Genomic DNA, 24,473 nt, shown 5'->3' on the forward strand with positions numbered 1-24,473 from the left:
ACCCACATACATGTCCCATGAGCTCTGTGAAGGGCAAGAAACTGCCACTTACACACACAAGGTCAAAGTAAAGAGGTCACAAAGTGGGTGTTGGATTAAACCCACTGCATGAATCCTGGCGCCATTAGTTTTGTCAAAACCCCAAATCTTGTTTTGTGCTTGGTTGTCTTTATCAATGAAAGCAGTGTCTGTGCATGGCCGGAGGGGCGAGGTACTGTGGTGAAACATATTTCGTAAAGTGATTAGTCATATGATTGGTACAGTGCCCAGCCTCGCCCGGATCACCACCCCTGGTAGGCTCATCATCTGCTCTCGTCTCTCTGCTGCATAGTTTCCCAGAGTCTCTGTCGCTGAACATTAATAAATCAATAAGTTCACCCTGGGGCACATCCATACTTTGGTGGTATGTTTGTAACTGTTTGCCAATGTCTCCAAGGCATTCTGGTATATTATACTATGTCTTGATCTATGTCTGAAATATTTGAAGGCTGCCTTGTGATTGTTTGTGTGAGTAAATATCCATGTTTTGGAAGTGGGTATATTTTAGGACTCCAGTGTTGGAGGGCTCACCTTCCTTGGACATGCCGACCTCAAAGCACTTCTGCAGCCTGCAGTACTGGCAGCGGTTGCGAGTGACCTTGTTAATCTGACAGTTCTTGTCTCGGTGGCAGGTGTACACCATGTTCTTCTGGATACTGCGGCGAAAGAAACCCTGAAGCACCAGGAAGAGAAACACAAAAGGGGAGAGGGCAAAGAAAGCATGTTTTAGTCAAGTCATCAAATGTAGGATGTGACATTTAGTTTGTCTTTCATAATGAATCTTCTTTCCTCTTTTTGTACAAGCTTGAATCAAGAAGAGAAAAGCACAACATTTTAACTCTTTGCGTTATTATGATTAGACCTGTTCACTTTATTGATTCCATTTGTCATACTACGATCTAACCCATGTTGTAGAAGTAGCTTGCCTATTAGGCTCCTTTATTCTCACCTTAAAGAAAAGGCAGGTAACTAAAAGTGATTGAAACCCAGCATTTTCCCCCAAATGTATGATATGAATTCAGACAATGCAGAGCTCAAAATGCTATGGCAGGTTCTTCTCACCTTGCAGCCCTCACAGGAGCTGACCCCGTAGTGGTACCCCGAGGACTTGTCCTGGCACACAAAGCAGGGCTTGTAGACACGAGGTGGGGGAGGTGGAGATGGAGAACTGGGTAACATCTCCTCTGAGCTGGTGCTCTGGGTCTCCACCGCTGTTGGAGAAGAAGAAAAAAGACAGCGGAGCACATGAGCACATGATTTGTCACAAATCATTGTCCTACGGCTAGTCAGAAATGTCAAATATCAAAACATGTAGCAGATGCGGGTAATCGAGACTTTTCAACTGTATTCAAACAGGACATGACAGCTGACAGCATTTGATTCTTCCATTTGAGTTGTGAGGCCAGCAGGAAATGCTGAGTATTGGTTGTGTTCAGTTTGCCTGGAGATGGATTTAGATTTTTGTAGCTTTTCTCTCTGTGGGACAGAACTGATTACATAAGCGGTGAATAGAGTATGAACAACACACAACTGTTTCTGCTTGCAGGCAGCAATTACCAGGAGCAGCATTCAGGTGACTGTTTGGTTAGATTATTGTGTTGTGTGAACACAGACAAACAAAGGAGGTATGACTGCCTGACAGCAGAGACAAAACTGATTTTTACAGCAGCAGCTCCTGATTGACAGCTTGTCTGATAAGGCCGGCTTACAGAATGAGCTGCAGCCAAGAGTCCAAGCTGGCTCTTCCTCATTCCACAGACTGACGGCAGCTCATGATGACATCTTGCACGCACAGTAGACAAATGTCAAACGCACATGCGTGCAAAGCCCTCCTTCTACCTATCAAACTGGAACTGTGATGTCAGCGCAAACTTGAGTCACATGCTTGCTATGGCACATTAAACTTCACTTTATTCCTAACAGGAACACAAACAGGCTCTTTTGGACATTTAAGTGTGCTGTGTATGGATTCCATACTTCCCCTGAGAAGCATAAGCTGCAGCACACACATAGGACCAGACCCCTGGTCACACATGCTAGCCTGCAAAAGCTCACAGACACACATGTTGCTCGAGGGAAGTATGGAATCCATACGCTGCACACTTGAACATCCACTTACCCAACAGCACCTCTTTCAACTTTCACCCTTAGTTACCCTCAAACTTCACCCCCCAACTCTGCATCCCAGCACCCCCTGACACACAAACCCTATTTTTCTCTTGTTTCCTGGCCCTAAATTCCTCAGTGCAGCCCTGCCAGGTTTTAATAGAGGCCTATGCTCGTAAGGCGGCCTATAAAGGCGGTCCCATGGCTGGACTGGAGGCCCCAGCCCGGCTGGCCTACACTTTATTGGGACTCGGTCACCTTGGGCAGCTATTCACACCACCAGCTGTAGCTCCCAGCCCGTAAAAAAAAAGCCAATCATAAAATAAAAAACAGGGAGGCTCTAAAATTCTAACTTTTACAACCCCCACCTCCCCCCAGCACCTTCAATAGAAAGCACAGAGGGCTAGCCTAAACTTAACCTACACCCCTCCTCCTCCCCTCTCTCACACCCAAGGCTGAGGCAAAAACCACCAGCTTGGCTTTTTACAAGAGAGGGGAGACTTCAAAAAGAAGAAGAAGAAAAAATAGGGGGCATAAAAAGAGGAATTTCATAAAAAACAGAGAAAGGGGCAAAGGGGGAAAGGGGGGGGGGAGGAGGACACAGTTGCTCTTGAGGGCAAGTCTTGTTCAAGACCAAGATGACCATTACTGCCATTTCCTTCTACAGCTGCTGCGACTGCCCAGCTACGGCATTTTTCATTTGTTCTTGTTTGCTGCTCAAACATCTGTTTTTCATATGCATTTTTATATTGAACTATTCAGAATCCACATTCAAATTCCTGCTTTGAAAGCCTAACTTTGCTGGAGGCAAAGATGTTTTCCATTAGTTTTTTTAGGAGCGATCTCAAAGCCAAATGTGCAAATCAATCTGAAACCTGAAGTTTACACCCGCTGAATGTTTCTACAGCAGTTCTCATATCTTCCTGGCCAGAATGTAACAAAGCAGCAGGGTCAGTGGGAGAGCAGAAACCCTCTGAACGTGCCATGAACCTCTGTGTTTATGCAATAATAACAGCGGCAAATGAGGCTCCAGAGCAAGCGCTGACAACCCCTTAGAAAAGGACAAACCATATGTGGCGTCAAGTAACGAACACTGACTGACACCGTCTAAATGGAGGAAGAAAGCTCGCCAAAGAGAGAATGGCCATCCCGAAGAAAACTCGGACAGCGGTGAGAGAGAAAATACATCAGGCTCCATCAACACGTTGAACCTGGTTCCTGCCAGAGAACATGACTCCTGTACCCGCCTCCCAGACCTCGCCTCTTTCAGCCCGCTCCATCCAAATCCCCCGCACCCCAGGGCGCCAGAGTGAGAGGGCCCATTCAGGCAGCCCCTTTCCCTAGTCTCCTCAACTCAGCTCATCACTGTTTAGAAAACAAAGCCCTGTGAAATGAGAGGCCCTCCTTATCAGTGCTCCGAGGCCTGGGGCACCATTTGCATGACAATCCGCCGGCCAAGGCCTGTGAGCCGATGACGGACAGATGAGAGGAGAGGAGTGGGATAGGTGGGTGGCTGCTGTTGTTGGGGGAGGAGAAAAGGAGAAGAGAGGCAACAAGGAGGGATAGTTGGGTTACCAGTAGCCACTGTTCGTTTCCTGCCCAGTATCAGTTTACTCCCTAATCCCCTTCTCTCAATGCTCTCTGTGCACAAGTGGCCCAGCTGCACTGACCAGGCCTAATCCCCCGGTCATATACACACAGATACTATTCAATGGCTACAAACTAGCAAACACACTCACATAACAATCTGCCCTCCCCTACATTACACTAAAGTGCTTCAGCGTGAGTGGGATGTGCAGTACATCATTCTCCACAACCTCATTAGATCTGAAATGTTACTGCACACGACAGAAATAGCTGTTAAGCTGAAGGTGACTTCAACTAGGTCAATTACATTTAATTCTAGGTCAGGTCAACTGGGCCAATTGACGTCCCTTTAGGTTCAACAGATACAGTACAATAGGAGAGAAAAAGAGCGAATAGGAAGAGATTATAAAAAGAAAAGACTAAAGCTGCCTGTTGTTCACTCAACTGGAAAAGGGAGTGTTCCTAATGTATGTGAGTAAAGGCCGTGACTATGTGGCTCGTGTTTTGTGTTGCAACACACTCCTTTTAACTGAGTAGCATATGACATTCTGGCAGGGTAACAAGTATTCTTTCACAATAGGCCTGCAGAATTTGTCTACGTGACTCGAGTGTGATTGAATCTTTAGAAGGACACTGTACCAGAAGTCTAGTCTTAACATGTGGCAGTGAATGCACAGGCTGTGTGAGGACAGTGTGTGTACAGTATACGTAAGGCTGAGACACTTCTGTGTTAATGTTGTGTGTGTAACTCCAGCCAGCGCCGCTTGGCCACTCTCTGAAGCCTCGATTTGATTTGCAAATTCAGGACTGTTCATAGTAGTTTATATATTGAGCCTTACTGTTCCCCATTAAAATATCTTCCTGTCTGCGTATTCTTTTTCCTGTTCATGTTAAACTGCAAGCAGGGGCATGTGGGGCCTTTTGTCTGCGTCTCTACCTTCATTAAACAGCCTGTAAAGCTTGCGTGTTCTTGTCAAATGCACCGAGCAGTAAAAGAGTGTGTGAGACTTGGAGGCAGTGTGTGAGAGAGGGACACACAGTAGGCCTCACTGTGAAAAGAGGGGTGGGCACTGGGCAGAAAGCAGGGGCAGAAGGGGAGCAGATTGAGAAAGGATGGTGAACAGTGGGCTGGAAGACTTGCTGGCACACTAGGAGGGGCCTTGGGGGGGTGCCTTTGGCCCTTTACCCCGTGGCAGAGGCTGCAGCACTACAGGGAGCTGACTGAGTGACCAGCAACACACCGAAAGCTTTCTGTGAAGAACTGGGTTACATGAAAGAGGAAAAGAAAGTACCACACCCTTGACAGTAGTGCCAGCATGTTTCACTCTCCTTCTCTGTTTCTCTGCCCACGTCTTCCTCTGAGGCTTCTGCTACAAGGTCCCACACAACACGCTCGTTTCCTTCCTCTTGTCAGTACCAGTCTTTCCGGAGGATCTCCGTCACTGCTTTTGTGGCCACTTCTCGAAGTCCCTCGCTACTTCACCTTTCTTACGTATGCTGTAATTCCCCACAGGACGAGTGATACTGCTGCTCTGTTCAAGCACTGTTGCACACAGTTGAGTCACCTGCTTTTAGGTGGGAGGTCTATCAAGTCCCCATTGTGTTGAGTTACACAAGCACTCACAATGTAACCTGCCTACTACGGAGAAAGAAATGGTTTATATGGTGGGGAAGTCGAAAGCTGGGAGGAGGGAGGAATGTGTGTGTGTGTGTGTGTGTGTGTGTGTGTGTGTGTGTGTGTGTGTGTGTGTGTGTGTGTGTGTGTGTGTGTGTGTGTGTTGACAAGAAGGGGGGATGCTTTCATTAAAAGGTGCTGAGCAGTAGCAACGCCTTTCAACAGCTGTCAGAAAGCTCATTACCTGGGCTCCTACAGACACACACACATTCACTCACACGCATGTAAAGAGGCCCCGCTAAGCTGCCTTTAAAACAAGGTCTATGATAAAACTTGGCCGCCGACCAGGAGATTGCTCAGGTTTGACCGGTGAAAACACAGGAGTAGTGAGAAACCAGACATACACACACACACACACACACAACCCTCCAGGAATTGACACCTTTCTGTCAGAACCAGCAGAAAGCCATGAAACACAGAGAGAGATGGACACATGTGAACGCACATGATGCAAACATATGATCCCAGACCTGAGGGATATGTTGAGTAGAACATTTTGGCATGTGTTCATAGCTGCCACGAGTTCTAATGAAGAAAACTCTGGACTTTTGAGGGTGACACAACGTGACATGTCGCACAAACTCTTGCCAACACACACTTCGCACTTCTTCATCTATAGTTCCCCCCCGAAGAAGGCGTACAAACAGAGCAGAGCAGGAAAGGCAGCAGGTGGGATAAGCCTGTATCCTCAGGGCACATTTTAAAAAGTGGAATTACCCTTGCAGTCTGGTGGCGCTCTCAAAACACCCTTTCTTCTTTACAGCACCTCATAAAGGGCCTTTTGATATTTTCTTGATGGAGTCGGCCAAGCTAACATTTGGCAGCAAGCACCCCCCTTTTCCTGCACCACACAACCCTGTCAAGACACACACAAGTTGGCTTCAAACACACAAACTTGCCCACCACGCTGCCTGTCCCCCATGAACCCGACAAAAAAAAAGTTTCCTTCAAATGTCCTTGGAAGAAACCTGAGGAAGGAGGTTTTAAACAGAGAGGGGAAGTTAAAGGAATGAAGAGATTTTAAATGGTGGCCCTTTTATGGCTAGTGCAGAAAAAAATCTGACAGTCAAGTGCAGATCTGTGGAATAAATGTGCCCCCCTCATCCCTGTGGTGAGCTCCAGCTGACTCTTCATCTGCCCACCAGAAGACAGAGAGAAACACAGCTCTCCTCCGCTGACTGCAGAGTGAACCCAAAACCTGGCAATCTGGCGAGGGCCTGGGCCATTGATCATGTCAGGAAGACAGAACAACTCACGGGCAGGCGAGGAAGCAGACAGAGAGCGGAGGCAGGCAGACAGCCGAGGCGAGGAGAGAAGAGTCATCGAGGCAAACCCTGAGTCCTTTGATCCTCAGGTTGTTTCTCGTCCTCCCAGACTTCCTCTCACCATCTGTAGCCCTAGCTCTCACCTGTCTCTGGCAAGGCCACTAGCGCTCGTTCAATTGCTATTGCTTCCTCCCCACAACAATAGAAACCTACAAAAGTAGAAGTAGCCCAGCCCCAGCTGCAGCCTTACTCTGTCAGAGGAAGTGAAGGGAAAGGAGGATAACGTAAACAACAACAGTAGTATTCACTCCAGCTCATTGGGGAAGCACCGCAGACCAGAGCGTAAAAAAGCAAACCTCTTATTGGAAGGAACAATCACACCCACAAGTAGTAGCACACAGTTCATTCCCACTCAATATGTAAACGCACAAGCATCTGCACACACGACACTACGCGTTTCCCTCTGCTGTATTCCTTGGCTGTCGAACGTTACAATGTAACTATTTTGAATTTACAGCAACAATTTTCCTTTATATTTTGACTTCAAAGGCAGCACTATGAGAGACAGCATAGGATGGCTCAACAAAGAAAATGAGTGTGGCTTCCTGAGAACTGAATGATCACAGTGCGAAAGGATGTGGTGATATTTGTAACACTGCAATACTGGCACACTCCCTTCAACAGGTACAAATTCCCCTAAACTGGCACAAACTCACAGTCATACCAGCGCTGAGAAACTTCTGCTTTTAGTGTTTGATGGAGCAATGATGCATATCAGAGTTTTTCACTTCTGCCTGGCAACCGACCACTAACAGGTTGCCCAACCCTGCTTCTAGGAGGCTGGGTACTGACAAGAAATGTAGATTAGGGGCGTAGAATGATTCATTTCCTTCTCTGTCGGTCTCGTGATGTGTTGGAAGTTCCATTTATATATATTTATATATATTAAGCAATGTGTCATATTGACGTCATATATTTTGACATTTAGACTATAACCTGTTAGAGGATGCAAATATGTCACTTAGAGAGTAAGCAATGCCCATTCAACCCAACGCAGAAGTGCACCCTGAATTCATTCAGCATTCCAAAACAAGGCATAAATCATCCCTAGCAGCCCCCAACTCCTCAGCCGGATTGCTTCCTGTCTAACTGGCTGTCTGGCTGTCTGGCTGGTTCTCTCAGTTTTTTCTGGCAAATGTGAGGTGCTCAAACAGTGGAGAAGGAGCTGATAAATCCAAGCCTACTGACAGGAGGACTACAGCTGACTCTCATTCAATCACAGGACATGCTACGGTGAAGACAGGGACATACTATCTGCTAATGTGCAGCCCCCAAAGAGCTTTGGTTTCATGCATACTGTGTGTAAGGGAGAATTCATTGAAAAAGTGGGTGTTTACACACACTTCAGTAACCTGGTGATTGTGAGTTTTCTGAAGTAACCTGATTTATTTTCGTTTACAAAAAGATGATTTAATTTCCTTCATTTCTAGTGAAGGGAAAACTGATTTCATAGCCATGTTCACATAGGTTTGTAACAGGGTGCCCACAGCAAAGAGTCAGCATCAGGAAAGTATCGCTGTGATTGCAAAGCTATGGAATAAAAGAAAGGTAATTACTGCAGCTGTTTATTCCTTTATCCGACATACATACATACAACATCTGGCTGAAAACAGAAAGCAGTATAAAGAAGTCCGTTTCCAAAGGTGTACAGTAAAATGAGAAAATGTGGTCTGAGTCTTGGTTCAAAAATATGGCCATAGGTTAGATTGAAATCTGATAACTGACCAGCTGTAAGGTTTTCAAGATGTGAACAACTTCTCCTGTTTCCTGTCTTAACTTGATTTTCCAATAACCTGGTTTTATGTGCGCGTGTAAACATGCTCAGTGAGTAAACAGAGACACACACAAACACAGACACACATGCACACAGGGGCCTCTGTGAAGTTCTTCATGGACATTTATGTTTTCCCTTTTAAAACTGTCTAACATTGCACCTGTTCCGTTTCAGTGATCACAAAATATACACACAAACAAATGGATTAACGGAAGTATATACAAATGAACTGATGCACATATTTCAGGAAGAGTGGACATGGCAGTTGCACACATGCACATTGGCAGAATTTGACTAATGTCCAAGTGAAAACAACACCAGCGGGAGTCCGCCCCCCTCCCCCTCCCTCGGACAACTTCTCTTCCATCACTCTCCACCCCTGAGCCCAGATAATAGCTGCACTTCACCAGCCGCCCACCACTCCCTGCCAAACACTGTCGGCTGCGTAAACACAGCCCATTCACACATACACACAGGGAGGACAGTCGGGCTCGTCTGGGTTTCTAGTCCCGGCTTGCCTGTCCGAGCCCTCCGCTTCTCATAACAGTCAGCCCCTAGCAACCCTCGAGCCAAGCCGTCAGTCAATAACATGGTGGTACCAGAACTGCTATCTTCACACTCAACTCACACATGGCCCTGAGCTGACATACACACACTCCTATATATACGATACACAAACACACATGGGCAACCGTACATTGCGTGCTCACCAGTGGGATAAACTCTCACAGGTGCATGCACGAGTACAACACGCACACACAAACGCCAAGGTGCGCACACATAAATACACTACCTGCCAAATGCCCACGCCTTTGTATAAGGGAAAATGTGCCTGGCAGGCGAAGAACTGTTCTCAGTAAACAGTTACAATAGTAGCAGTCAGACATGGGTGTTAGGGCGGGCAGCCACAATACCCCTGTCACCAGAGAACTATTGTGAAAGGACTTACTTAGAAATTCCATTTTTTGCTTATGAAACAAATGGTTCATCTTGTAATGCGTAAGCACTCTTGTGAAATACCTACTACAAATCTCAAAGATGGACAGAAAGTCTGAGGTGACAGATTCAGCCGCCACATGGTGTTAGGTGAGTTTTATTTACAGTGGTGTGACTGACGCTGCTGAGGGGCTATAAACTGCTATTAGAGCAGAGCTGGATTCCAACACAGGCCTGTGGAATCTAGCCTGGCACATTGTCCGTCTCTGGATTTGACACAGCAGTCTGGGTGCCCAACGCCAGCCAAACAGGCACGCAAACACTACATACATTGACATATAGGAATTCACATACAGACTCCACACTCGCAAGCACAGGCTGACATGCTCATATTTATGTACAAGCAAAACCACGCATGAAAAGGGGGCTTGTGGAAATAACTTTAAGCAACTGCAGGGATTCAAATTGTTTATTTATAGGCGGCACTGCCTATTAATGGGCTTGGCTCTTACTGCAGAGCTGAGACAGATCTGTTAGCAGGGAGGTGTGATACTGCAGCACAACTCGTCCCTGTAGTGAAAATGGCTCCATGCTATGAAAATGTTTTCCAAGGTATAATGTAATGTAATAAGGTAAATATCTTACAACTATTATATGGTTAGAATGAACTTCATTTTCATTTCATATTCAGTCATATTCAGAATTCAAGTATGAATAACTACACCTGTCCTCATTGCCCATTTTTATTATCAGTAGTAATTATTATACCTAATTATTAGTTATATTCCTGTAAAACAAGATGCTGCCTGAGTTACTGCAAACTAAATTATTAAGATATAAAGTATACACAGACACAAACAAACACACTTTTTATTCTCTACAGATGTGCATTGTTTTGTAATTTATTGTATATATGTAACCTGCTTTTATCTGGGTAAATAAAGGTAAATTAAATACATAACAAGATTCTTACATATCAGCTTTCGCATTCACATGTATGCATACAAATTCCTAGAGAGCAATGCATCTTTTCCCAGAAAGGAGCTTAACAAAATGGGGCTTCTCATCCATGAACTGCACTCTTTAATGAAGTGCGTTTTCGATTACAGTTTGGAATTAGAGAACAGAAAAGGTTATTCTCATATTTTCAAACAGCTCATTTAGTTGCATTGGCATAATTGTTTTAAGAGACAAGTGAAGGCCCTTCCCTCAGTCGTATCAATTACGACTCACTGACCTTGGACCAGCTGACTACTTAAGCCTTTTAACTTCAGCACATTCATTTGACATTATCTTGAAAGGATCAACAAGGTTTATGTATATATAACAGCACTGACAAGTCCTCATTAGAACTGCAACCGTGGTGCTATAAGTCTCCTTCATATTCTCACACACACACACACACACACAACACACACACAAACACACACACACACACACACACACACACTCACACACACACACACAACACACACACACACACACACACACACACACACACACCACACACACACACCACACACACACACACAGGCCACACACACACACACACACACACACACACACACACACACCACACACACACACACACACACACCACACACACACACCACACAACACACACCCCACCCACACACACAACACACCACACACACACACACACACACACACACACACACACACACACCACACACACACACACACACACACACACACCACCCCCTACATAAGATACCACTATCTATTCCCAGTCCTGCCCCCTCAGGCATTCTAATCTTTTAATTGAATCTTTTGTAATTATAATGAAATAACTGCGGACTTCCATCAGAGAGAAAATGATCGGGGGCCAGAATGTGCCAGCGGTCACAGGAAGCTCTTACTTCTCTGCCTTTGCTGCCGAGATATACCCCCATTTTCAATTAGCCCCTCAATTCACATTTGAACAGCATATTAAGGGAAAACAAAGAGGCGTGTGTGCCTCTGTGTGTGTGTGTGTGTGTGTGTGTGTGTGTGTGTGGTTGTGTGTGTGTGTGTGATTGCCAAGTGATTGATCACTCTAGCAATCTCTCAGTATGATGTAACCCTCTTGTATGTATCACTTGCAACATCACAATTAATATCCAAACAGTGATCAAAGAGATTGAAAATAAGAGTGTATTTTGGTGAGAAAAACACACTTCTCCTTCTTCTGACCCTGGAGAACTGCTAAGCGTAATTGCCTCATTCTTCTACGTAAATGAACATTGACAGAGGGGGGATCGGCCTGCATAGGCTCTCTGAAATGGCTTCCCTGGCAGTTGACTAATTCAGTTCTCATTGACGTATGACTAAATCAGTGTCCATTATCCTTACGCGCAGGGCAGCTCAGATGTAGTACCAGCTCCGTGGTATAAGGCACTTAAGAGCATTACACAAGCAAAGCTGGTTGAAAGGGTCTCCTTTTCAGGAAGCTGACAAGGCCGCCACACATGGTGTAGATCTGACATTGGCCAGGCCGTAGCCTCTCACTAACCTCTGACATTGAGGTCTCCCACTGGTGAACAAAAAAACAGGAAAACTGACCACACACTTTCAAGTCCTCTGACTGTCCCGGGCTAATGGCCAACAACAGTGACACTTATCACCACAGGAGATTTACTGCCACGACAATAGGATGTACTCATTTGGCGGAAGATTTAGGGACACACACATTTTCCACAGATTTCTTAAGAAATAGTGTCCGTTTTGATTTATTTTACAAACATTCATGCTTTCACGGAATTCCCCTCCAACACACATTTTCCCACACTATTGAACTATTGTTTCAGACATTAAAAGGCGTAGCTTGACCACAGTAATTCATTGTTGAGTATCATGCCAGAGCCAGGTGACTATTTATTAACCCTGTGGTTATTTTGGTGTGCAGAGTGCATGCTTGTGTTAGCGCGTCTTTAGAAGCGAGACAGGTCCCTCTGTTGTGCAGCTGGGGCGGCTTAATGAGATATCAGACTCAAACATCAATTCATCAGCCTCATTGATGAGGACAATGAGGGGCAACTGCTTCTGCGAAGAGAGGCATTATGGCTCCTCATGTGGGGATAGGGCTGCCTTGTTTACAAAGGTTATTGGGCACAGAGGGCTTGAAACAGTACACCACACCAGCCTCCACTTTGCTCTGCTCTGTTAGTCTCAGCTCCCATACCCTCGGGGCAGCTTCTCTGGACTTTTTTAGCTCTTTGATTTTCTGAAACAAAGAGCCAATGGAAAATGTTCTTCTGGAATCTGGAGGCCTAATTTTCAAAATGTGTGTGAATGGGCTAAAAGGAAAGGCCATAGAAGTGTGATTGATTAAATAAACAAATCTCATCTTGTTATCATCAGGGCTTCCCTAGCTAACAGAGCAGGCTGAGCAGGCTGGAGTCCCCCCCTGGCCTCGGCCTCCAATGACAGGGCATCTGTCTTCATTAAAGCTCAGCCAGTGTGCATGACAGCCACTGAAACGCTGGTGTCTTCACGATTAATGAAGACAGATGACTCCCCCCAAGAGGCAGCGAAAAGGAACAAAAAGCAGGATGACGAACAAACAGGAAAATACCAAACAAAAAAATTCAGAACTAAATTCAAAAGTCTTTCCAAAAACAACAACACAGTCGTGCTGTTATTCCCACCGCTCTATCTCTTCTTGTGTTCTTGATTGTTTTTCCACTGTCATCTCTGGCTTGACTCTCTCCACACTTCTCCCACCATACCATGCATACACACCCCCACTCCTTTTCTACTCTCACACGCTCTCTCACAACAGTTGCGGCCCCCTGTAAGTGTATGGAAATGGACCCCAGTTTTGTCTGTCCGGAGACAGGCCTGTTGTTAGATTCAGAGACTTGTCTAAAGTCAGAGGCGGAAGCAGAGCCAGGGGAAATGAGAGTCTGACAGAGAAAACTGGAGAAAGAAAAGCTTGCTAGAATATCCCTCTGCTTATTTAGACTACATTACTAATTTATTCATTTATACTTTAAATAATTCATCTACTTATTAATTCATGGCTCCAGAGGAATATCATTATCCATCTTGTATCCAGAAGCATAAACAATTCTCTGACCTATGAGGACTGCGGCAGGCTGAACAAAACTTTCAACATCTGTATTATTAAACAGGAAATATTTGCCAATAACTTTTTGTGAGAAATGAATAGGAAACCAAACTTTGAAGTGTCAAAGATGAACCAAACCTGTTTGTGTATTCAAAACGTCAGTGTTTTCTCTTCCTGTCACACACACATAACTCTTTTAGTCTTTCATCTGGGTACACTCATAGTTTTGTTTTTAGTATACAGCACCTGGCAAGGTCAAACCTCAGGTGGCTTCACATTGTCATTGAAACTTGACTCCATATGCTTAAACCCAGAAGTCAAACATGGACACACACACACACATACATACATACAAGTACACAAACACACACACACACACACAGTGCAGATCATATCATAGCAGAGTTTCTTTCAGATGGTTGAGCAGCTCAAACTGGCTTTGGGCTGTGTGTGTGTGTGTGTGTGTGTGTGTGTGTGTGTGTGTGTGTGTGTGTGTGTGTGTGTGTGTGTGTGTGTGTGTTGCGGGGGGGGGCTTGAGGAGGAGAGGAGAGGAGACTGTCTGTCCCAGTCTTTTCCTGTGCTGCTCTGTAGCCCCTGACAGCAGCCCCCTTGGTTGAGCCCTGAGGGGTAAGCAAGCCAGCAATAAGGCAGAGAGAGAGAGGAAGAGCGTGTGTGTGTGAGTGAGTGAGAGAGAGAAAGAGAGAGGGAAAGACGGAGAAAGAAAGACGTGACGGTGTCATACAAGAAATCCAAACAGGATGCCACTTACACTGAACACTGGCACTGCCCGTCCAGGCGAAGGGGTCCAGCCCGGCAAAGAAGGGGCTTGCCTTCCGCAGCATGCATGCACCGCGGCTGGTGACATCATAGAGCTGACGGGGGCCCATTCCCAGAGCCTCCATACAGTCAAACATGGCACCCCCCCCGCCCTCAGCAAAAAATCACTAAGAGCCCTCAGTCCTGCCTGCGTCCTGCCCTGCTTCCAGCGCTCACGTCACTCGCTGAGGCAGTGACAATAACAAACAGCAGCAGCAACAGCTAGCCGGATCTGCTACCTTCCCTTCCCTGCCTCCACTTATCTCTGGCTGTCACTCTCTCTGCTGCCCTTTCCTGCCGATGCTGGAGTTTCCCCTCTCTCCCTCTCAGCTGGAATGCAGATCTGGTTCCTGCCTGGCTGAGCTGAGCGTTACTCTGACTCTCTCTCTTTGACTCTCTCTTCTCCCCCTGCCCTTGGGTGAGCTGCTCCCTGTCTGCTGTAACAGACCTAAATAACAGCCTCTCACAGCTCTCGCTGAGCCCCAGACACGGCGGAGCGAACCAACTGCCTCGGCATGACGCTCTGAAAGGGGGTGGAGAGAGAGTGAGAGAGAGAATGCTAGAGAGGGAGGGCCCGAGAGAGGGACCCAGGAGGAGGTGGGGGGAGCAGGGAGGGAGAGGGAGGAGAGGGGGCCGGCCAGCAGAGCCTGCACTAGAGAAAGAACTGATCTGGTTAGAGGACAAAACTCTACTGCTATTCTTCTTTTGCTTTTTTTGTCCGTGCTGCTTTTGTGTTTCATATTCCAGCACAGAATGCAAACAAACACGGTCCCCCTCCCCTCGTGTCCCATTCAGATCTGGTCCCTGTCTCTGTCTCTCTTTCCATCGCACCTCCCCCAATTCCCCTGCAGTAAATATGAGCCCCCTCCCCTCCCTTCCCTGAGCCCCCGTCTCTAATCATAACCATATTAAAGTCCAGCCACTGGCCGAGTGAGTATGTGTGTGTGTGTGTGTGTGAGAAAGAGAGCCGGAGAGAGAGAGAGCGAGACAGAACATTGTGTCGTGGTTGAACCCAGAAACCAGATGCCAGGGTAAATCCCTCCTCCTCTCGCTCTGTCTGTTTGAGGGAACAGAGGATGGGCAGTACGCTCCGTCTCTCCCCCTGGAAGTGCTTTAACAGTGATGAATGAGGGCTGCCTTGCTCAATCCCCGCAGTGCATTTACAGAGACAAATACCCCCAATATACAAACACACCATGTGCTGGACACACTTCTCACAGGTTCTCTTGACCTTGTTTGTGATAAATCTCTGAGCAACCATCATTAGGAAATACAGATGCAACGATACAGATGTGATGTTGTTGTGTAAGTATTCATTTTAATGTGCCCCCTTAATGTATCACTGAGCCAGAAAATGTGCCCTTCCACATTTAGCCCTTCTTTAACACAGGCTGTTCTTTGTATATCTAAAATAATTCAATTTAAAACATAGCAGTGGCGGTAAATCAAAGGAAATCAATAGGCGGTCTGCGGTCAATAAAAAAGCCTGTCACTGATCCTAACTGTTGCTCAGCAGACGGATAGACTCTGGCCGGGCTAAAGCAAACAGCTTGATACAATGGGAGATGTATGATAATAGAATGGCTTTGGTTTGTGTGCCTCTCACATTCATCTCCCCCCTGTCAGGCAAGTACAAGTGGTACAGCCCAGCAGGCAAAAAAGACAACATTTCCTGTCAATCTGTGCTGCTGGCTACGCTCTCCATAAACACACACTGCCCTCCCTCCTCCTCCTCGTCCGTCTCACACTTCACTCTTTTTCCTGTCTCATGAAAAAAAAAAACGGTGCCTTCACATTTCGGGCTATTTTGAAGGATTTTGATCAAAATGTTTATTGACCTTTAAGCTTTTGCTTCGGTTGGGATCTTGTGTTTATTTTGTTAGGCTGGCACACTCATACACACATTCGGGTTGATACAGCTCACTCACGCACTCACACATTTAACGGCTCTTTTGTTGCATAAAACAGTAAACAACATCAGTAGTTTGATGTGTTTCTTCATACAGCTGTCAGGTCATAAAGAGGAAGCTTTATGACAGCAAGAGAGAACAGTGGGTCAAGAAAACAAACTGTTATCTATCAAAGATGCCCCTGCTAACAGTTTGTTGTTAAAAGTTACTCTCTTCCTTTTCGCTCTCTACCCAATTACACAATAATTCAAAAAGAATGTCCTGATCTTAATGCATTTCAGATTAAATCATCGCTGCCACGAGTCAAATGTTTATGATCCACAGGCATTCTTCTCACACTCGTCTTTCGTCTGTTTCCTGTGTTGTTTTTTTCTTTCTCGCAGCTAGTTTCAAACAGCATCCTGGAAACTTTAAACTGGCTAATCCCCTGGTGTTCAAATGTTCCTTGTAACATCAGTGTTGTTTGCCAGGGCTGCTCTCTGGACTGATGAGGCCAATACAATCGATTTATAATATCATGTACTTACACTTCAAAATGATTTTGTTTTTGGAGATGTATGGACCTTATCCGACTCTCTGGTGGTTTTTACATTTCATTGTTACTGTGTTTGAGACTGTAATTCAGACCACTAACCCCAGGTTTTCCTCTTATTGGCACAGCACTGTGATCTGAGAGTCTTCCAGTGCTTCAGAGGGTTTGCAGAGTGAGTTTAGACATCTAATCTACACATACTCCATACTGCTGCTGACCCAGGCCGGTCCCTGCCTCCCCTCCCTCCTCCTCTTCCTTCCCCAGCCAGAGAGGTTGAACTCTAGAAGAAACCCCCACTGGGCCACTAACTTTCCCCCCAAACTTATCCTGCCCTCCCTCCCTCTCTCGCTCACTCTCTGGCTCACAAGTCTCTCCATCACTCTCCCTAATACTCTCCCCCATTTCATCAAGTTCCCTATGGCAATTTTTTACCCATAACAGCATGATTTGTTTTAGTTGACAAAATGCTCTGCTTTTGTTTCTGCTTTTGGAAATGTTTCATTTTCAGTGGCTGCCAACTCACTGGCCCTTTTGTGAGACTGCTGCATTTAATCAAATGTAATTGCTCCGATTAGACCAGACTTCTGCTCTCATTCAAAATATTTGAATGTTTCTTTTGTGATATGATGTTTCATGTCTTTATCTGTACAGTAGATAGCTCAATCAGCTGCTCCCAGACTGCTTATAGTTCCACGTGGGCTGGAGCCCAGGAAAATAAGGCTTTACTACTGTCTGACACTCTGATGCCGATTACAGATAAGACGTATACAACACATTGTTGCCACTTCCTCTCTATATAGTCATTCAGGTTCTAGCCAGGCAGTCAACAACACAGTGGTGTGTGAGGCAATAAAGACGGCTTGTTTATAAATGCCTATGCACTAAACGCAGCACAGTGATTTTGAAAGGAATGTAGAGCTTTTGCAGCGCTGATGTGAACATATGTGCAGTGTGTGGACGTGCTGAAACAGATTGCCGGTGATGATAGAGACACTGAACACCAGCACAGAGCGCCCTCTCACTGCAGACAGTTTCAGGTTACTCAGAAACACACACAGAGGTCCTATACTGTATAGGCTGTGCTTTCTAAACAAAAAAAATGAGGTCCATACACCCAAAACCAATTGCCGTTTTATAAATGATGAACCTCCTATGTTTGTTAGAGCACAATCCAAGCGTTCTCACTCATCACATCCATCAACTGCTCGACCAGCCGCGGGTTTTACACATGTTCAGCTCTGACAAGACATGTAACCTTATCCACTCATCTACCTAACCCACTCACAATCTCATATCTCTGAAGATACCTGATGTGTCACAGATGAGGGATGAGAGGAAGGTGAAGTATGACACGGGGAGCCCTTTTCGTGGCGGCGGCCATGTTGGCCTCTGTTCAGGTGCTGGTCCCAGCGAAGGCCTAACAGAGCTACTTTTCAGAGCTCTATCACTCTTGGCCATCTTTCAGAAAGTGTTTTTCACTCTCTGTCCCTCTTTCTCCCTCTATCTGCACTGTCATGACATTTTGCTACCCGTGTTTTGTGGGAAAAAAAGCGAGATCTTTTAGTTGTGCGGCCAAAAATATACCCCCCCCCCCAAGCCCGTCTTGTTCTTGTAGGCCCGCCCTGTGCCTACGCGCCCTCCCACGTCTTCTGAGAGCCCATCCCTCATTTCTCGCCATTGCGCGCTCTTTGTCTTGCACGTGCCCACGAAGACGCATCTGAAAACAGACCCCTCCCATTTTTAATAGTAGCCTCTTTATCTTCATCTGTCATCATGTCAGAGCTGTAGTAAACTCTGTGGCCTCTCCCTTACCAGCAACTTTTGCTGACTTTCCACACACGCAGGCATGCAGGCACAAGCAAGCGCACACACACACACAAGCACCAACAGACTTATACACAAACACGCAAACTTTCAGAAAGTTTCCAGCACTTAGGGCAAATTGGCTCAAACTTGCACAGAGGGATAACGAGAGGAAATCCAAGGTGGAGGCTGAGGAGAAAGAAAGTATGAGAAAAGAGCAAGGGAATTCAAGAGAGCATAAGCCTAAAGGGTTTAGGTGGATATCATCGGAGGAGCAGATATTCCACCCAGTTTCACAAAACCTCTGTCAGTTGGTGCTTTAAATTGACTGGGAAACAAAGTCATCCTTTATGCTCAGCTCATTCCCCCCTCATCTATTGAATCAAGGCCAGTGCTGGATACAAAATAGAAAAGAGCAATGTGAGGGGAATCGATTTCCAAAAAGAAAGGGGAGCGCCTTGGAGAGCTGTCATCTTGAAGAGAGCAGTCGCCAAGGGAGATGAAAGCGGGGATGTCAGATGATGCAGGGCTGTTTATTAAAGCAGTGGAGGCTCCGGTCTCACTGATAGATCAAGCGCTGAACGTGCTGTCATCACACACAAGTACACAAATGGTCCAGTCCTAGCGATGCTAATTTGCTATTTGGATCATGGTCACAGGAGCAGAGGTGCCAGCGAGCAGATGGCTCCTTAATGGCCCTTTTTTTTACTAATTATGTTTTTGACACTCATAATGATGTACCAACTGGATGGTTCATAATTTAATGTAGTAGTATCTTTACATTGATTCAAAAATACAAACCCGTTGAAGGTTAGAGATTATATTTGTAGTCTTATCCACAATTGTACCTATACAATAAATCAACAAATGTATGTATATACTTTATATTTAGACTAAAGATGTTGTTCTTCGTTAAAAATAAATACAACATTGTTTTTATTATTATTATTATATTATTAATATGTTTTTAAATACACCCGTATACACCATTACGGCCCCTACACACGGCGGCGTGCGTTGTCGCTTGCCGACGGGCATATCTGAAGCTCGACCAACAACCAATCACCTGAATCTCCCGCCCCGGAGAACACAAGCAGCGATTTGATTGGCTAGAACTTGTACTGGCATATGATTCGATTGGCGCACGCTTCCGTCGAAGCTTCAAAAGTAGAACATTGCTCTACTTTTGCAGCGAGCACCGCGAGAAAAGCTACGCTTTGCTCCCACAATGCAGTTCGGCGAAGCGTGACGTCACCCCATTCAAAGTGAATGGGCAGAAGCGTTGAAGCGTCAACGCACGCCGCCGTGTGTAGGGGCCGTTACAATCACTTCCAATGTTTTATTTCAGTCTTTTAAATGATTGTTATCCATATGCAACGAGAACATAATAGGCTACTATTAATCCCAAATATATTTCTCTCATTCCTGAAATTCTCCTGAAATTCTTTGAAATCCTCATTTAAAATGTTTTCACCCCAGGCTCAGGCCCCTTCAATAAATCTAACAGAGATCACAAATGACAGAGAGATGGAAAGAGGTCAGAGATGGATCGGCTTTCAAACAGAAAATCAAATTTTCAGGTGTCTCTGAGGGACTTTCGCAGTTTTTAAAAGAGCAAACGGGGAGAGAAAAAATGAAAGAGGGGACTCTTTCTGCGTTTGTACGGAAGCTTGTGACTTCAAGGAAGTGAGGGCCAGCAGGGCTCCTCATTTTAATATCCATACACAGCTCACTTTCTCTTTCGTCCCCCTCCCTGCCTCAAATATACAGTATACCCACACTCACAGTCAGTCACATACCCACCTACAGCACCTCCATCGAGGCTGGGCTGAAACCCGGCACTTCAACCTTTAGGAAAATAAATACAGCCGTACAATGTGCTGTTTGTGCTCTGCCCATATCCAGCGGAGAAGGCTTCACTCTGCTAGGCGAAATCTTTCCCTGATGTCCCTATCCTCCATTTAAAGTTTCGCTTTAACATTCCCTCTCATTCCACATTTTCCCACCAAAATGGCTCCTTTACGCAACTCCCCGAGCTCCCTAAGCCAACATGACCTCCTTGTGTATGTGAGTTTAAGAATGCAATGAGTGTTTTTAATTATGTCACTCTGCATGAGGATATTCTTTTCTGCTGGAACATCTTGGTCCTTTTCATAGTCTGTCTGACTTAATGGTGCGTGCGTGCGTGCGTGCGTGTGCACATATGGATGCATTTGGCTCGGCAGCCAGTATGCTAATGTTTGTGTGCGCGAGTGTGCGTGTGTGTGTGTGTGTGTGTGTGTGGTTTAAATCCATTCCCAACACACACTGTACATAAACTAAACATCTGTTCGCTTTATCTCCAGCAGAGGCACAACTGAGCAGACTGAGGCAGCGTTTACACAAGTTTCAACATGCTATTCATTCCTATCTATTAATACAATGCTTTTAATTTCATCCCACTGTGATGCAGCCAAAAACGTTCACAGCTGAGCCCCTTATGAGTTCATCACTCAACATAATGCGCAAAATTGAGGTCTGGATGTGAAGTCCAAGCACAGAAAAGGACTGCAGATTTTGGTCCAAGCCATGTGGGCTGTAGGAAATGACCTACTAGCTTTTCAAAACATCCCTGTGACTGGCTTTGGGGCCAGGGCTCCGGCCCCGATTGGTGAAAGCTTATAGAGGTGTTTCAGGGCTCAGTGGTGATGTTATCACATAGTAAGTGGCCTTAATGGGCTTCCAACTGTTTGTTTGAAGGGCTCCCATAATGACAGGGATCAACTGATAACAGCCTCTGCTACACACAGAGAGCCGTCAGACCCTCTCATGGATGAACAAACTCCTTTGAGAATTTATAAAGACATGGGTGGTAAGGGTGGGAGTCTTGCAGGACACCCACATGGTCAGTGAACCTCACCCACACGTGTTGAAAGTAAAGCACTAAGGTTTTCTAGGGCCACTTCCTCCATGTATGCATCAAGAATAAAGACAAGCCTTCTATCTCTTCATGTGCAAACACAACCATCCCTCCCCTCTCCTGTCTCTTACCACCTCTGTGCAAAACAGGTATTTCCAAAGACACTCTGGTGCCAAAACACAGCGCCGCCGTGGGAGGCGCTCCAACCTGTCGGCACAGCAGGCACGCCCAACAAAGGTAGGTGTCACCTGGGCTGTCTTTCTAACAAAAAATTACGCAAAGAGGCCTGTAGCCAGGCAATAATGCAGTCCTATTTACTGCACACACACAAACACACACAGACAGCCCTGACAACAATGAGCAGGCCTGTTAACTCATGGAGAAGAAGTAGAAGGAGAAGAAAAACAGGGCCTGGGGAATGTCCAAACCAAGGCCTTTTGTCTTCCCCGCTAACGTTTAAGAGAGTGGGGAACAAGACTGCTGTCAGTAAAATAACTTGTAACATTCCTCTTAAAGCGATACACCAAAATAATGTTTTAAAAAGGCGATACTAACAGCTGATAGTTTTTGGTCCACTGGCCAAACCCAAACTAATATTCACACATATTTTGAAACAGCTTTAGCACAAAATAAGCTGTAGCATGTCTAGTGCCAAACAGTTAGTCCATTAACTGGTTATTCCAACATAGAAAATCTAAAAAGCGTTGAGAACATCATTTTGCTCTGTGATCTTGCATGTCTCACTATTTCTTAAAAATATTATTACTCCAATAATAAAAACAGCTATGATTAAGAGCTCATTAGTCACCACTCTTGATATATTTTTTAGAGGTAATTAAGTGTCTAAAAAAAAGATAAAATTAGTTATTTGATTAGTTATTACTTCTAGAAAAAAAAACTGTCTTTATATTCACAGTATAATATAAGTCCAATATTGACATTGATTTGATCAGCCAAAGAAGAGGTCGAACGAAAAAAAGTCCACTACAATACACACAGATAACGCTGAGTCATCACTAATTGTCACTATGATCCAGACTTAATCTTTGACCCCAGCCTTGTTTAAGCTCTGACAGAGCTTAAACCAAATAATTGCTGTCTTTAACCCTTGTGAACGATACTACTGCCAGCGTGGATGTGTCAGTACAGGCAGTCATGTGTGACTGAGGGCCCGGTGCAAGTGGTTGCTTGTGTCTGTTTATGCTTTGATGCTTGTTTTTGTTTTAACTCATTCCAGTGTAAAAACCAAAAATAATCCATCTGTCAGTGCAGTGGGGTTTCACTCAGTATGTTTCTAGTTTTTAGATGAAAGAAGGGCCCTAGTGTATGGGTGTGTGTGTGTGTGTGTGTGTGTGTGTGTGTGTGTGTGTGTGTGTGTGTGTGTGTGTGTGTGTGTGTGTGTGTGTGTGTGTGTGTGTGTGTGTGTGTGTGTGTGTGTGTGTGTGACGGAGAGAGAGAGGTAGAGAGAGACAGAGGAAGAGAGAGACAGAGTGGGAAGAGTCTCTGGTGTTGTGTTTATAAGTGTGTGTCTGTGTGTTTTCCTAGCAGGGTGTGTTCTTGGATTCCACCACACTAGGACATTACCCCCAGGTGCTCTCTCTCTCTCTCGCTCTCTCGCGCTCTCTCTCTCGCTCTTCCGTCCTCCGCCTCTCTCTCTCTCGTTCTCTATCGCTCTCTCTCTCTCTCCTCTCACGCTCCCTCCTTCATCGCTTCTCGTCTCGCTCTCTTCTCCGCATCTCTCTCTCTCTCTCTCTCTCTCTGGTTCTGTGAAAATACCTTGAGGATTAGGTGGGCAGCAGCGACGAGGAGGAAGGAGGGAGGGGGTGAGGTAGTGATTGACGTCTGAAAGGCTGGAGAGGTGCTCAGGCATGCTGTGGTAGGGGAGAGAGGGGGACTGCACACACAGGCAGGGGGGCTCTCAGGATATGCACTCAGCTGTTGCCACCCACACCCATTATAGCCCCTCCACCACCTACCACCCACCACCACCTGCCGCCCCTTTAACACTGCGCCCAGATAACATTTCAAATAACTCCCTGCTTACCTTTACCTCACACCCTAACCTCAACGAAAGTCTCTCTCTTTCTGTCTCTCACCCTCACAGCCTCAGCAGCAGTGGTTTTATGAGAGGATACTCCCTGACCTAGAATCCTGATGCTGATCAAAACACTGCCTTTCGAAACTAGCAGGTGTTTCAAACAATGAGCAATGTATGTCCGCAGTGTGTAAAATCTGGCTAGTTTTTCCCTGATAGAAAAACGTTCTCAGTTGCCAACAATCTCCTCTTTGTACTCTTATAGTGTGTAACTTCCATCTTCCCTTTCTTATACTCCTGCATACAACAGTGCCCCCTGTGGTCAGGTCTGAAACAACTAGCCCGACACTGCTGAAGTTTGCTGCTGGTTCGTCTGGTTGTTTGATCTCACATTTCTTTCTATAATACGGTGTGGGGTATGCTAATTTCGGAATAAACAGTCAGCTAAGTCTTTGAATTGAAGTAGTGCTCATTTTCAAATATTTGTTGATGCTCAGAGCACTCATCACCTCACACTGAAAGAATGTTGTTGTGTCTCTAATTGCAGACCTGTGGGTTGACTGCCTCACAAAAGCACTGTGAGAGGTCCACACACACACACACACACACACACACACACACACACACACACACACACACACACACACACACACACACACACACACACACACACACACACACACACACACACACACACACACACACACACACACACACACACACACAAACACACACACACACACACACCACACACACACACACACACACACACACACACACACACACCACACACACACACACACACACACACACACACACACACACACACACACACACACACACACACACACACACACACACACACACACACACACACACACACACACACACACACACACACACACAGTTTGTGGTCATAACCACACCATCTACGAGCATCTATACGGAAACCACAGGAGCAGAGTAA

At 45.7% G+C, this 24,473-nt stretch overlaps 1 protein-coding gene across 5 annotated transcripts in view; it reads right to left on the reverse strand.

The window, feature by feature from the left end:
• The window catches only part of rarga (retinoic acid receptor gamma a), a 42,882-nt gene that overhangs the window by 4,865 nt on the left and 13,544 nt on the right, over window positions 1-24,473 (reverse strand). For 3 of the 5 annotated variants that reach the window (XM_034144554.1, XM_034144553.1, XM_034144555.1), the window contains 2 exons: window positions 1,102-1,250; window positions 571-712 (listed from right to left, as the gene is read on the reverse strand). In XM_034144554.1, the coding sequence (XP_034000445.1) occupies window positions 571-712; window positions 1,102-1,250 (291 nt within the window). Of the gene's footprint in view, window positions 1-570; window positions 713-1,101; window positions 1,251-14,280; window positions 14,918-24,473 lie in introns of those variants that run through there. The other 2 variants (XM_034144556.1, XM_034144557.1) reach the window with 2 other exon arrangements.

The sequence above is a fragment of the Trematomus bernacchii genome, unplaced genomic scaffold, assembly GCF_902827165.1.
Source record: "Trematomus bernacchii unplaced genomic scaffold, fTreBer1.1, whole genome shotgun sequence".
In the NCBI taxonomy this organism is placed as follows: domain Eukaryota; kingdom Metazoa; phylum Chordata; class Actinopteri; order Perciformes; family Nototheniidae; genus Trematomus; species Trematomus bernacchii.